The sequence below is a fragment of the Eucalyptus grandis genome, chromosome 3, assembly GCF_016545825.1.
Source record: "Eucalyptus grandis isolate ANBG69807.140 chromosome 3, ASM1654582v1, whole genome shotgun sequence".
Classification (NCBI taxonomy): domain Eukaryota; kingdom Viridiplantae; phylum Streptophyta; class Magnoliopsida; order Myrtales; family Myrtaceae; genus Eucalyptus; species Eucalyptus grandis.
The window spans coordinates 9469837-9484025 of NC_052614.1; the positions used below are offsets into that span (position 1 = coordinate 9469837).

At 38.8% G+C, this 14189-nt stretch overlaps 1 protein-coding gene across 1 annotated transcript; it reads left to right on the forward strand.

The window, feature by feature from the left end:
* The first annotated feature begins 11845 nt into the window (after nucleotides 1-11845).
* LOC104440556 (G-type lectin S-receptor-like serine/threonine-protein kinase LECRK2) lies at nucleotides 11846-13717 on the forward strand. Its single transcript, XM_010053463.3, has one exon. It carries the CDS (start codon nucleotides 11846-11848, stop codon nucleotides 13715-13717), a length of 1872 nt encoding a protein of 623 aa, XP_010051765.2.
* Nucleotides 13718-14189: the final 472 nt, after the last annotated feature.

Consider the following 14189-nt stretch of genomic DNA (forward strand, 5'->3'; position numbering starts at 1 on the left):
AATGAAATTTAAATTGATAAAGATATAACCATCAGAAAAATTTAATATCAATGATACTATTATAAGATAAATTTTGTAAACTTTGTTGGGTGTTGGTTTGCAAAACAAACAAAAATGCTTTTCTTATTTGTCCCACATAGAAAAGTTAGGATGAGATAGGCCACTTAATGTGTGAGCTTTTCTAGTTTGCTTAGAAACAAGGTTAGGTGTGGGCTATACCTCATAATACCCGCATGTCAGATGCACAAATAATTACGTGATTATTAAGTGCACTTGACTTGCTCGTGCTATAATTAGCGCTAATCCCCTATATTTTTATTTTATTCCATATGGTTATCTTGTTTTCATACGATTATCTTGTTAATCAAAACGTAGTATTTATTTATTTTTATCCTTTTTGTAGAAATTATTAAAATTGGAATTTTTATTAAAAATAGTAATATTTTTAATTATTGTTTATTCGAATTTTTATATCTTTTCAAGTTGTCGTTTGGAAAACATACCAGTTCAATTAGCAACCTTTCTCGACTGGTCTTTTGCAATCTTACTAGTTCATTTTGTAACTTTTCCCGAAGGTATGTCTTTGTTCAATAAGATTGACATAAATATGTTAGGTTTTGAGAAAACGGTTCGCTAGTATTTTTTTTTTTTTTTTTTTTTCAAGTCTTCTTTCCAAAAACTACAACCATCTTTTGGAATTGTTTTCCTCAAAAGAGATTCAAGAAAAATATTAGAATTGCTATATAATATTCTTATCAAGACTTTGTTGTATTCTAGAGGAAATTTCTTTGGTGACCATTAACAACTTTATGGGAGAAAATAAATCCTTAAGAAAGTGATATCATGTCTCAAAATCTCACTTTATTGTTCAACCAATTTCAAAGTCGATTTTCCAACAAACTTTGTTGAATATAAAAATATAACTAATAAGATACTTTAAGGGCGCGTTTGATAATCATTACGTTCCCGAGAATAATTTTAAGCAAAAAAATGTGTTTGGTAATTGCACAAAATTTCTAATTCTTGAATAAAAAAAAGAATAGAAATGTGTTTGATAACTACATAAAATTTATATTCTAAATCTTTTTCAATTACCTTTTTAGATGAGTGTAAATTTGATATTGAATTCTCATGGATTACTCACCAATATAATTGTCTTCTTATAAGTGAAGAAATCATATTATATTTTATTATATTTCCAATTTAAAAGAATTTGAATTTAGAATTCTATTCCATTCTAAAGTTCTATCAAATCATAGAAATTCTATTGATTAATTATATTTATACTAAGTAATAAAAATATTAACCGATCAAATTTTTATTAAATAGTAAATAATAAACTATAGTATAAACTATAAATATAAATACTAAATAATAAATTAAAATACAATTAAATATGTATTCTATATATAGCAAAATTTCAATTCCTACTTCAAATGATTTTTTTATTTTTTAAATATTTTTTTTTTTTTCCTTTATTTTTTTTTTCTTCTTTTCCTTTTCTTTCTCCCCTTCTTCTTTCCTTCTCCTTCTTCTCCTTCTCCATCTTCTGCTTCTCGCTTCTTCTTCTACTTCCGCCCTCTCCTCCTCCTTCTTCTTCTCCTCCTCCTTCTCCTACTTCTCTTCTCCATCTTCTCACTTCTTCTTCTATACATACTCTCCTTCTTCTTCTTCTTCTTCTTCTTCTTCTTTTTTTTTTTTATTTTTTTCCTTTATTTATTTTTCTTTTTTCTTCTTTTCCTTTCTTTCTTTTTCTTCGAGGCCGAGCTCGTCTAGCCGTCATCGGGGCTCGACCTTGTGGGGCCACCACAAGGTCGGCCTTGCCTTGGTCGGATAGTGCCTGGTGAGCAAGCCTCGCCAACGGTTAGGTTGAGCCTCGCCCAGGCTAGGCGAGGCTCGCTAGTGGGGGGGGGAGGCCCAAACGAGGCCCGCTTGGCCACCGGTGAGGCTCGGCCTTAGGCAAGGCTTGCCAATGGTCGGGGGAGGCTTGGGTGAGGCCCGCTTGTCGGTAGCTGGGCAAGCCTCCGGCGAGCTTGCCGACAATCGGCGGCGGAAAGGGGGGTAGTAGTGGCGGACGACAATGGTGGTAGTGATAGCACTTGAAGAACAAGAGAGAGGGAAGAAGAGCAAGAAGAAAGAAGAGGAAAAAGAAAAAAAAATAGGTTGACTTGATTATAGAGTTGTTCTCGGGAACAAGAATCAACTTTTTTTTTTTTTCATTCTTGATTCTACTCCAAATCAGTTCGCAGGAATAAAAATTTCACCCAACGTAATTCTGTTCCAAAACTACTCCCAGGATTAAAAGAATAGAAATAAACACTATTTGGCAAGTTAACAATTAGGCCCTAAGAAAAAAGAAACAAACAAATAATACTATTATAAGACTACGTATATGCGTTGACATGGGCAAAATATGTCCACAAATTTGGTTCAAACAAGTTGTGGGAAAGACTCCGGGAGCATACAAAGTATAAAATCTATAAAGAATGCTGGTTTCATTCATAAGGCTGAAGTAGCTCCACTCAAGGAGCACACAAGTTTCATCTAACATGGCTTCAGTGATGTTAAGATTCCTTATAGTACTTGTTTTATAAGTTACCAGCAGAGTAAGGAACTTACCAACTTCAAGCAGAATATAATTTACCACTCAAAATGAAAACTTAGCCATGAAATTAGTACCATAATAGTGAAATTAGTAACTTGAAGTTCATTGACCATTTCAGAATTGTATCGTCCTCTTGTTGGTAAGTAAATAGTTCACCTTGATAAAAAAGGTTGCCACTCAACTTTTACTGAAACTTGTACAGTGAACAAGTTTGGTGAATTCTTATCATGGTAAAAACAGCTATCTACAATATCATTTCTAAATAAACGTTTCCACTTCCACATGGCACTTTTTTACATGTTTTGCATCAACAATGGCATGAAAATCCACAAGAGGAAACACCATTGCCAGTGGAAGTGAGCAATGATGTTACGGCTCATTTGGATATTGTAAGGATTTGGTTCAATAAGAGTGGGGAGTGATTGCTAGGGTTAGAGGGCTTGGACTAGGAATGACTCCTGATGGCTTCTAGAACAGCAAAGGGGACATGAGTGAACCACGCGGAACAGACAAAGAGTGATTTATAATATATATGTGAAAACTAGAATTAACTCAGGGAGGTGCTTTTTGATGTAGCAGCAATTTGGAACTTTGAGGTTAAACTTGCTTAGGTAGAGGCACTATGAGGAAGGGTGACCTCTTGAAAAAGTACTCACTTGTATGCCAAATGACAAAATCGTGAGGCGCAGCATAAGATGGGCCAAAACAGATAATTCCTCAAGTGAGTTAAATCAATGTGTCACATATACAATCGCCAAGCAAATGCCAAATTGTTAAAAGCTTAAGAATCAATTTTACATGTTGCTAGGGATGCACAACAAAAAATGATTGATCAATCAATTATCTTTAAAAAATGACTAAATTCAATGAGTCATATCAATCATCTTTAAAAAATGACTAAATTCAATGAGTCATTTTTTTCGTGAGTTGAGGGCATCATTTTCTTTTAAATTTTATAAATATTTTTATTGATTAAGTATGAAATCTAGTAAAGTTCAATACTAAACTTGTCAACCTATTTAGGAAGTTGCCACCAGCATCAAACTTTTATTGGTGAAATTAACAAATTACTAGTGAAATTAGTGGCTTACTTTTAGCTCAGTGGAATTTACCAGCATTGTATGGAATTTATCAACTTTGAGTGAAATAGTAAATCATCAAATTTTCAAACTTAACAGATGGACCACTTGTAAAACATTAGAAGACTTGATAAAAATCATTATTTTATATAATATTTCATGTAATGTCAACATGGACATCTCAAGTGCGATAGATTTTGTTTGAGCGAATGTGACGACCTATTTTTTGGGGCGCCTACTTACGTGTGAGCGCATGCGAAGCTAATGGCTCAACTAAGTCTATTAGACTTAGCTCTCCCAAGCCCACCAATTCACTACTTTTGGTATAGGTTTTAACCTGTAAATTAATTTCAAATATGAGTCGTCACTATTTGATTTGGGATAGGTTTTATGAAAACAAAATATGAAATATTTCACTCTTGCACAACTAGAGAAACTACGATTTTTGATTACACTAATTAATCACTAATGCTTTTACCTAATCTTGTTTTAATATTTTTGATTTTGAGTAAAATCAATTAATCACTTTTTATTATTTTTTGATTTTATTTTTATTTGTATTATTAAAATAATAATATATTATTAAAACGACCTGGGTCGGATTCCCGGAGTTGGGACCGACCCGACTCGCCACACACCGGTAGGGATGGGCCTGAGGTGCGGCCAGCCCGAATACTCCATCTTTTTTTTAAACAATCAAAGCCCACTTTCCAAACAAATCAAGGCCGCCCACCACTCTCTCCCCAGCAGCTGAACCCTACCCGGCCATGCCATCCGACGTTCCCGACCCGGATGCCTCAGCGACGGGACGCGATGCTGCCCGAACAAACCGACGCGGACGACACCGGCGTCGCCTCGGCCCAAAGCGGTAGCTAGATGGACGTCATGACAAGGCCGGAGCTCGCGGTGGCTGGACGGCCGCAAGCTCCGGCTAAGCGTGCCCAAACAGGGCAAAGACAGAGGTCGAGAGGGAGCTTACGGTCTGGCTTGGGGACGGTGCGACGGTGGTCCGTTGGTGCAAAGGTTGCCGGAGGCTCGCCTTTGCTCTCACCGGCTCTCAAAACTCGCCCTCACTCAGATCTCTCTGTTCAGATCTCACTCGCTTTCGGGCCTCCCCTAATGTCTCTCAAAGGAAGTCGTCTGAGCTCGCTCCTTCCGTGTGTCTTTGGCCTTCCCCCCGATGCCCTATTTATAAGCAAAAGGGGGACCGGTCGACAGAGGCTTCGGCCGCCGGTCCTTGGTGCGCCGACTGCCTTGGTGCGGCCGAACCGGCGTCTCATCCACTTGCTTTGCTTTGAAGGTGCGTCCCATCCGCTGCCGACTTACTCCTCTCTCTTCCTTGTAGGCCGTCCTCGAGCGCGTCGTCATTGCCGCTCGTGAATTGCAAAGGCGGAGGGGGGAAGGAGGAAGGAAGAAGAAAGGAAAGGGGCTGGGCCAAAGAAAAGAGAAACGGGCCTTAGGCCCGTGCGGGGAAGAACAAGAAGGAGGGGCTGGGCTTTCACGCCTAGCTCCATAAGAACCCTTTTCTTTTCTTTTTTTTTTTTCTTTTTTTTATAAATAAATTATCTGAAAAGAAGTGAAAAATAAAGGGGAAAAAAAAGGAAATAAAGCTTAATGGATGCAAATAAAAATTAAGACCTAATTGACGCGAAAATCATTTTTGTTAGGGCCAAATTTGTCCCTAATTTTCTTATGCAATTTAATTCTAAATACTTAGCCAAAATTTATGTGTCAACAGTGGAGAGCAAGTAGTCACCCGGCCTTCAATGACGGGACGTATGAGATAGGATTGGGCAAAATAGAAATTTCTATTAGTGTACGCTGGTTCAGTTTAAAGGCTGATGTAGCTCTGCTCAAGGAGTGCGCATACTTTCATCTGACATGGCTCCTGTAGTACTAGGAATTGTCCTAGTACTTGTTCTGCTTTTGCTTTTCGCCAAAGCTCAGACTGCCAGCAATGTTACCTCGGGCTCCTCTTTGACGGCGAACGACAGGAACACTTCCTAGCGTCCATGCTTGGTCGGGCCACGACTCAATTCGTTCTCCTTAGGATTTTGATGATGCTACTAAGAAATAAAAATAATCCCGAGGTGGATATTTTTAAATCACTATGCTAATGATGTGTGTATTGAAATGAAAAAAAACGAGGTGAGGAAAATGATGTCAAAAGCTTCAATGTTTTCCTCAAGTCGAATCTTCCATGATGTAACAAAAAGCACAATCTTCTTGAGTGCAATAGATGTAGTGAGAGGCATGGATGTTGTTAGATAATGCAAATTCACATATCTTTTCTAAGGATTAACAAATTAGATCCCTAATTTCATGAAACGTTTTGAAAAATTTGATAGCTGAAAATTTAGGTATCGGCAATGAATCCAAAAAAAAAAAATCATGTCTATCCAGCACAATCCATGACCAAACCAAGCTCCTTCCAAGTTCATCCATCTCTAATCTTCATCCCTTTCCATCCTAAAAGGCATTCGGTCGTGGTCTGTTTATCACATGACAAGCATTGAATCAAAGTTTAAAGTCGAGTATGCTAGCTTGCCTTGCCCTGATGGGTGTCCATAAGATTTTTTTTATTAAGTTATTGATTTGATACTTCATTGATCCTCTATAAGTTTTAAATGCTTTATATTTTTTTAGAACAAGTGTATCAAAAGTCATAAAAGTTATTGTAAAAGTGTAATCGAGTTATGAAACTTTTCAAAAGTGCAATCGAATTTTAAAACTTTTCAAATTAGTTCAATCAAATTCCTCTATTAACTCCGTCTAATTTTGTTGATGAAGAAAAAAAGCTGACCTGGTTTTCTTTTTTATTATTTTTGAAAAAAGAGGTGCGGCTGAGGTTGCTATGTTAACCATTTCTGAAAAAAAAATTGAAAAAAAAAAATTGAAAGGAAAGCTGGCTTGAGACATCTGCTGGTGATGCCCAAAATAGTTGGCGCAAGCTCTCATTTTCACTTCTCTAATTCTATCAAAAGCCATTCTATAGCTCTTTTCGTATTTTGGCATTGAAATACTCTACTGCCAATTTAAATAGAGTACGATACCATCATTCAGTAATCTTGGACATATCTCTAGTCCTTTCTTTACTTGAAAAATTAATTTTTTTCTTTTTGTTTAGAAAATTCAACAATATATTTAAGAAAAAAAGATAAATAATTTGGTGATAGTCTTGAATGTACTGTGAGAATAAAGTCTGTTCTAGACCACAAAAAATCAAATAGCAAATAATTATGAATTGTTGTGATGTCTACTCGTTTTTTTAAGAATTTGTGACTTACAACAAGTAGTTATTCTCATAGTAGTCTGTTATGGTAACAAAACCCTATTAAAAACACCGATGACTTCCTTATTTTTGGTGAATTGGGCCATTTTTCAGAATTACATTACCTTCTTTGGCTTCACGAACTTGATTTTCTCACCCTCCCCTGTTCCATTCTTATATTACTCGATTATCTTTCTTGTGTTCATCATTGTGAAAGGGATTTTGGTGTGCCAGATGTTTACGTCGCTTCCCTAGCTCAGCTTTGCACCAGGGATGCTCTCCTCTTCGTTTAGCTCAACTTCTGCATATACAGCTACTTGACATTCGGTGGCTTCCTAGTTTCACTCAAAAATCAGAATAGATCAGGGTAAGGGATCACGATTGATTTTTCTTCTCGTCTCTTGCGGGCATTTGTTGTGATACTTTCATGTGACAGGGTGCGTATTTATTGTAATAGCACCCTGCTCTAGTTGTACATGTTCTTTTATGTATTTATTTTAATCTTGACGCTCTTTTATTGCAGAGATCGCCTGTCGTGTTGGCATTGCACCCGACCCTCATCAGGAGGAGATGGAAGAGATTAAGACTACAGTTTCCCCGTCTATTAAAACTAAGCATTCAGGAATTTACCCAGGAAAATTCCTACAGGCCAGGTTTTGGGTGAAGCCACTCACTATAAGGTCAGGCCCTGATCGAACCCTACAGACCCTGGAAAATTAGCCCTTCGCCTTACTAATTGAGCATTGTGGAAAGCGGCAAGTTGTAATTTATTTGCCGTACGAATGTATGGACAAGAAGTTTTGGGTGGCATTATCATTGCGGGACGGGAATACTTCTGCTGTGACTGAGATGCTAAAGATGTGGAGGAGTCTTGACAGTAAGATAAAAATGTGCAGAAAACTGTAGATAAAACTCTTACTCAATAATTTATATACAGGAACACTCCCTCTGTGTACTTTTTTTTTTTTTCTGATCCTTCGATAAAAAGATTCATTCTCTTCATAAAAAGAGGAGGTAGAACCAATAAAGATTTCTTTTTCAATTCATCCCTGGAGTTATGCGACACCAAATTGCTTCTAAATGTGGTAAGTTTCGCGTGATGTCATTGAGTCCACGAGAATATGACATTGCACTGTGACATCCATTTAACCAAACATATAAGTTTGAAACCTGGAACTCTCATATGCAAATTTTTGTAGGGTATCTAGAGGATTATGTACATTCATCATTGCTGTTATCATTCCTCTCTAAGTTCGCACAAGACGGCACAATGACACCGATAGCATTGATCAGGCACATGCTTGATGCGAATTTCTCCGTACATTCGAGCATATTCAATTTCCACGGAGCGACTTGTAGTCGGTTTGAATTCATAGGGATTGAACCAGCACCTTCTACTTCCATCCTTTCGCCTCATAAAGTCTCCAACTAAACGTGTACGGCGACGTCGTTTGGTCAAAGTCTTCCAAATTTGTGCGTTCCTTGTAAGGTATCTGCAGGGTTCCTCGTTGACCGCGAACGACGGGAACACTTCCTGGCGTTCTTGCTTGGTTAGGCCGCGACTCAATTCATTCTCCTTAGGATTTTGATGATGCTACTGAGAAATAAAAATAATCCTGAGATGGATATTTTTAAATCACTGTGTTAATGATGTGTGATTGGAAATGAAAAAAACGAGGTGAGGAAAATGATGTCAAAAGCTTCAATGTTCTTCTCAAGTTGATTCTCCCACGATGTAACAAAAAAGCACAATCTTTTTATTGCAATAGATGTAGTGAGAGGCATGACTGTCATTAGATAATGCAAATTCACATATCTTTTGCTAAGGATTAAAAAATCAAATCCCTAATTTTATGAAACGTTATGAAAAATTGACAATGAATCCCCAAACAAAAATCATGTCTATACAGCCCAATCCATGAGTAAACCACGCTCCCTTCAAGTTCATCCATCTCTAATCTTCATCACCTTGCTGTCCTAAAAGGCATTTGGTTGTGGTCCGTTTATCACAAAACAAGCATTGAATCGAAGTTTAAAGTCGAGCGTGCTAGCTTGCCTCGCCCCAATGGGTGTCCATAAGATTTTTATTAAGTTATTGATTTGATACTTCATTGATCCTCTATAAGCTCTAAATGCTCAATATTTTTTTTGGAAAAAGTGCATCAAAAGTCCCAAAAAGTTATTACAAAAGTGCAATCGAGTTATGAAATTTTCCAAAAAATGTAATCAAGTTTTAAAACTTATCAAATTAGTTCAATCAAGTCTCTATATTAACTCCTTCCGATTTGGTTAATGAAAAAAAAAGAAACTGACATGTTTACTTTTTTTTTTTTTCAAAAAAGAGGTGCTACTGAGGTTGCTAGGTTAGCCATTTTAGAAAAAAAAAATTAAAAGGAAAGTTGGCTTGAGACATCCGCTGGTGATACCCGAAATCGCTGGCGCAAGCTCTCACTTTCACTTCTTTAATTCTATCAAAAGCTATTCTATTGCTCTTTTCGTCATTTGGCATTGAAATACTTTACTGCCAATCTCAATAGAGTACTACACCATCATTCAATGATACCTCTAGTCCTTTCTTTACTTGAAAAATTGATTTTTTTCTGTGGTTGGAGCAGTCGATGATATATTAAAAACAAGGTAAATGATTTGGTGATAGTTTTTAATGTATTGTAAAAATAACAGTTTGTTTTGGACCATAAAAAACCAAATAACAAATAATTATGAATTGTTGTGATGTCAACTTCTTCAAAAATTTATGATTTATAACAAGTTGTTATTCTCATAATGGCCCAAAAATTATTATACTAACAAAGCCCTAAAACAACGATGACTTCCTTCTTTTTAGAGAATTGGGCCATTTTTAGAATTACATTAACACCATCCTCCTTTGGCCTAACGAGATTGATTTTCTCACCCTCCCCTGTTCCATTCTTATATTACTCGATTATCTTTCATATGTTCAAGTTTAACCCGTGAAAGGATTCTGGTGTGCCAAATGTTTATGTAGCTTCACTAGCTCAGCTTTGCACTAGGATGTTCTCCTCTCCGTTTAGCTGAATTTCTGCACATGCAGCTACTTGACATTAGCTTCCTAGTTTCAGTAAAAAATCAGAGTAGATCAGGGAGGGGGATCACAATTGATTTTTCTTCTCGTCTCTTGTGGGTGTTTGGTGTGATACTTCTGTGCCACCGGGTGCGAATAGCATTCTGCTCTACTTGAACATGTTCTTTTACGTATTCATTTTAATCTTGCCTGTGGTGGGCATATTAACAAGACATGATTTTATACCCGAGCATGTGTTGGCATTGCACCCGACCCACATTAGGAGCAGATGGAAGAGATTAAGACTACAGCTTCCCCGCCTATTATAACTATTTTAGCATAACCAGTCGAGCATTCAGGAACTTTTCCAGGAAAGTTCCTTCTCAATCAGGCCAGATTATGTGGGATTCATGCAGGATGGAGCTTATTGGAAGCTCCTAATTATAAGGTCAGGCCCTGATCGGACACTAAAAACCCTGGAAAATTAGCACTTCGCCTTACTAGTCGAGCATTGTGGAAAGCGGCGGGTTGTAATTTATTTGTGGGACGATTGTATGAACAGGAAATTTTGGCTGGCACAGAAATACTTTTGCCATGACTGAGATGCTAAAGATGCAGAGGAGTCTCGGCAGTAAGATCAAAGATGCGTAGAAAACTGTAGATAGTTACCTCTTTTGCGGTAATTTATATACAGGGACACTCCCTCTTTGTGAACTGATCACTTATATTAAATGGAAACCAAATTGCTTTTTAGATGTGATAAGTATTGTATGATGTCGTAAACTCCACGAGCATGATATCTTGATGTCATCGCGACATCCATTTAACCAAACTTTTGTAGGGTGTCTGTAGAATTATGTTCGTTCATCATTGTAACCATTCCTCTCCAAATTGCACAAGACCTCACAACGTCGCCGTGGAAAGCATCCATCGGTTGCATGCTTGATGAAAATTTCCACGTGTGTTCGAGCATGTTCAATTTCCACGGAGCAACTTGTAGTCGGTTTGAATTCATGGGGATTGAATCTAACTGCTGGCCCTGCCTTCTTTTTCCATCAATTTCATCTTAAAAAGTCTCCAACAAACATGTACGACGAAGTTCGATCGAATTTTTCCAAGTGCGTTCTTTGAAAAGTATCAAGGTCCCGCCAAGCTTCTGGAGCAGGGTCGCCTTATTCTAAATTTGACAAGTTCTCTTTCACCATTGATTTCTATAAGAAAAAAAGGGGAAGAATAAAGAAAATGAAGAAAGATAAATTCACAGAGACATTATTATCAGAAAAATTAATATCGATGATATTATTATAAGAATTGTTTAAGAAAATTTGATGGATATATCAATAGAACTAATAAGATACTTCAAGATAAAAGAAACAAAATCAAGTAACTCATTATATACTCTGAAATGGTTTATTAATTGCTGCTAAATAAATGGTTTATTACCAAAAAAAAAAGATTGACTAATAAAATATATGTACAAATATCACCTTCTATTTTAATTAAGCATTTCTTTTTACTACAGGTGGAGCTTTTATAAAACTTCAGACCATATGGCAAAATTATTATTCTAGATAGAAATATGTGTTTTTTTTTTTTGGTCAAAGATAGTGATAGATATATGGGCAAAGGCTGTCCACAACTTTGGTTCAAACTCGCTGTGGAGAAAAGGAGGAGCAATTGCATCTACGCGGAGGAGGAATGGTCGCCTCTCTCACCTGCCATGAACGACCGGACGTACGCGAGAGACTCTGGTGGCATGGAAAAGTGTAAAAATCTCTATAAGAACGCCGGTTTCATCCTTAAGGCCGAAGTAGCTCAACTCAAGGAGCACGCCTGTTTCATCAAACATGGCTTCAGTTATACTAGGAATCCTTCTCGTACTCGTTCCACTTCCCCTTTCCGCCGAAGCTCAGACTGGCAGCAACTTGACCTTGGGCAACTCGTTGACGGTGAACGACCGGAACTCTTCCTGGTTGTCGCCATCGGGTGAGTTCGCCTTTGGCTTCCGGAGAATGGGAGCAGGAGCTCATTTGTTGGCTATATGGTTCGAGAAGATAGAGGACAAGACCATAGTCTGGTCAGCGAATGGCGATAATCTAGCGCCCGAAGGTTCGAAAGTCCAGTTGACCGCCAACGGCGGGCTGGTGCTTACCGACCCGAGAGGGAGAGAGCTGTGGTCTTCTAACCTGAACGCCACTGGCTTAGTGTATGCGGCCATGCTCGACACGGGGAACTTCATCCTAGCGAGCGCAAGCCACGTCAACTTGTGGGATTCGTTCAGCCGACCAACGGATACGATACTGCCTACGCAACAGTTAGATTTGGACGCTGTTGTTAGAGCTCGCTATTCCAAAATGAATTACTCCAATGGGAGATTCATCTTCACACTGCAAACCGGCGGAAATCTCGTGCTCTATGCCACTCCTACCCCGCTGGTCGTCTCAGATGCATATTGGGCTACCGGCACCCGAGGTAATGGCTTCAGGTTGATATTCAATCAAAGTGGTCAGGTCTACCTCACGGATAGGAATGGAAAATTACTCAATAAAGTCACCTCAGACGAAGTTCCAACCAGCGTATTTTACCAAAGAGCGATCCTCGAATATGATGGGGTCTTCAGGCAATATATCCACCCAAAGATGGCAAATTCGAGTTCTGGCTGGGCAATGGTCTGGTCGATGGTCTCTTCCCCAGTCCCTTCAAATATATGCACGAGTATGAACCGAGATACTGGTACTGGAGCTTGTGGCTTCAACAGCTACTGTACTCGTGGAGACGATCAGATTCAGAGGCCCCGATGCCACTGCCTACCTGGATATACTCTGTTAGATTCGACGAACGAGATGAACGGATGCAGACAGGACTTCGCACCACAGAGTTGTGACGAAAGTAAGCCTGAAACAGACCAGTTTGTTTTGCGTGAGATGCTTAATACAGGCTGGCCGATGTCTAATTACGAGCGTAGCGAGTCACAAACCGAGCACTGGTGCAGACAGGCTTGCTTGGCTGATTGTTTTTGTGCAGTCGCTTTTTTCAAAGACAGAAAGTGCTGGAAAAAGAGGACGCCTCTTTCAAATGGTAGGATGGATCCTGGCGTGGGTGGAAAGGCTCTGGTCAAGGTCAGGATAAATAACTCAACTTCAAAAGCTACAGGAAATCGCCAGAAGAAATCCAAGAATTTGACTCTGATGATTATCGAATCAGTGCTGTTGAGTAGCTGTGTGTTTGTGAGCTTGCTTACCTGTGTAATTTATAGAAGTTCCCGATCTAGGGATTATAAGTTCTTACAACCAGTCCAGATCAACCAAGCCACAGGCACACGGACTTACACTTATTGGGAGCTTCAAGAAGCGACGGATGGATTCAAAGAAGAACTAGGTAGGGGTGCCTTTGGAGCAGTGTACAAAGGTGTTCTTGGATCCGAGGATACCAACTTTGTGGCAGTAAAAGTGTTGATGGCATGGACCGGAGAAAGTGAAAAGGAGTTCGAAAGAGAAGTGAGTGCAACTGGCCAAACTAACCACAAGAACTTAATGCAGTTGCTTGGATTCTGCAATGAGGGTCAACACCGACTACTGGTGTATGAATTCATGAGCAACGGCTCATTGGCGGATTTTCTATTTGGCTCTTCAAGGCCCAGCTGGTACAAAAGAGTAGAAATTGCATGTGATGTTGCGCGGGGCTCTCTTACTTGCACGAGGAATGCACTAGGCATATAATCCACTGCGACATCAAGCCGCAAAATATTCTTCTTGATGGCTCTCTCACTGCAAAATATCAGATTTCGGATTAGCTAAGCTCTTGATGGCAAACCAAACACGAACCACCACCGGAGTCGAGGAACCAGAGGTTATTTAGCGCCAGAATGGTTCAGGAATATGCCTATTTCTAGCAAAGTAGATGTTTACAGCTTCGGCATTTTGTTGGTTGAGCTTATCTGCTGCAGAAAGAACTATGAGCTGAAAGCGGAAATTGAAGCTCAAATTGTAATGGTCGACTGGGTTTATAACTGCTACCACAACGGGAGTGTGCTTCAGCTAGTGGAGAGCGATGAGGAGGCGTCAAGGGACATAAAGATGGTAAAAAGACTTGTGATGATAGCATTGTGGTGCATCCAGGAAGATCCGGCTTTGAGGCCAACCATGAAGAAAACTACTTAGATGTTGGAAGGAGCGGTTGAAGTCCCAGTAC

Bases quoted from the DNA above. Each gene is read 5' to 3' on its own strand.
- LOC104440556 (XM_010053463.3), top strand. From the start codon at position 11,846: ATGGCTTCAGTTATACTAGGAATCCTTCTCGTACTCGTTCCACTTCCC.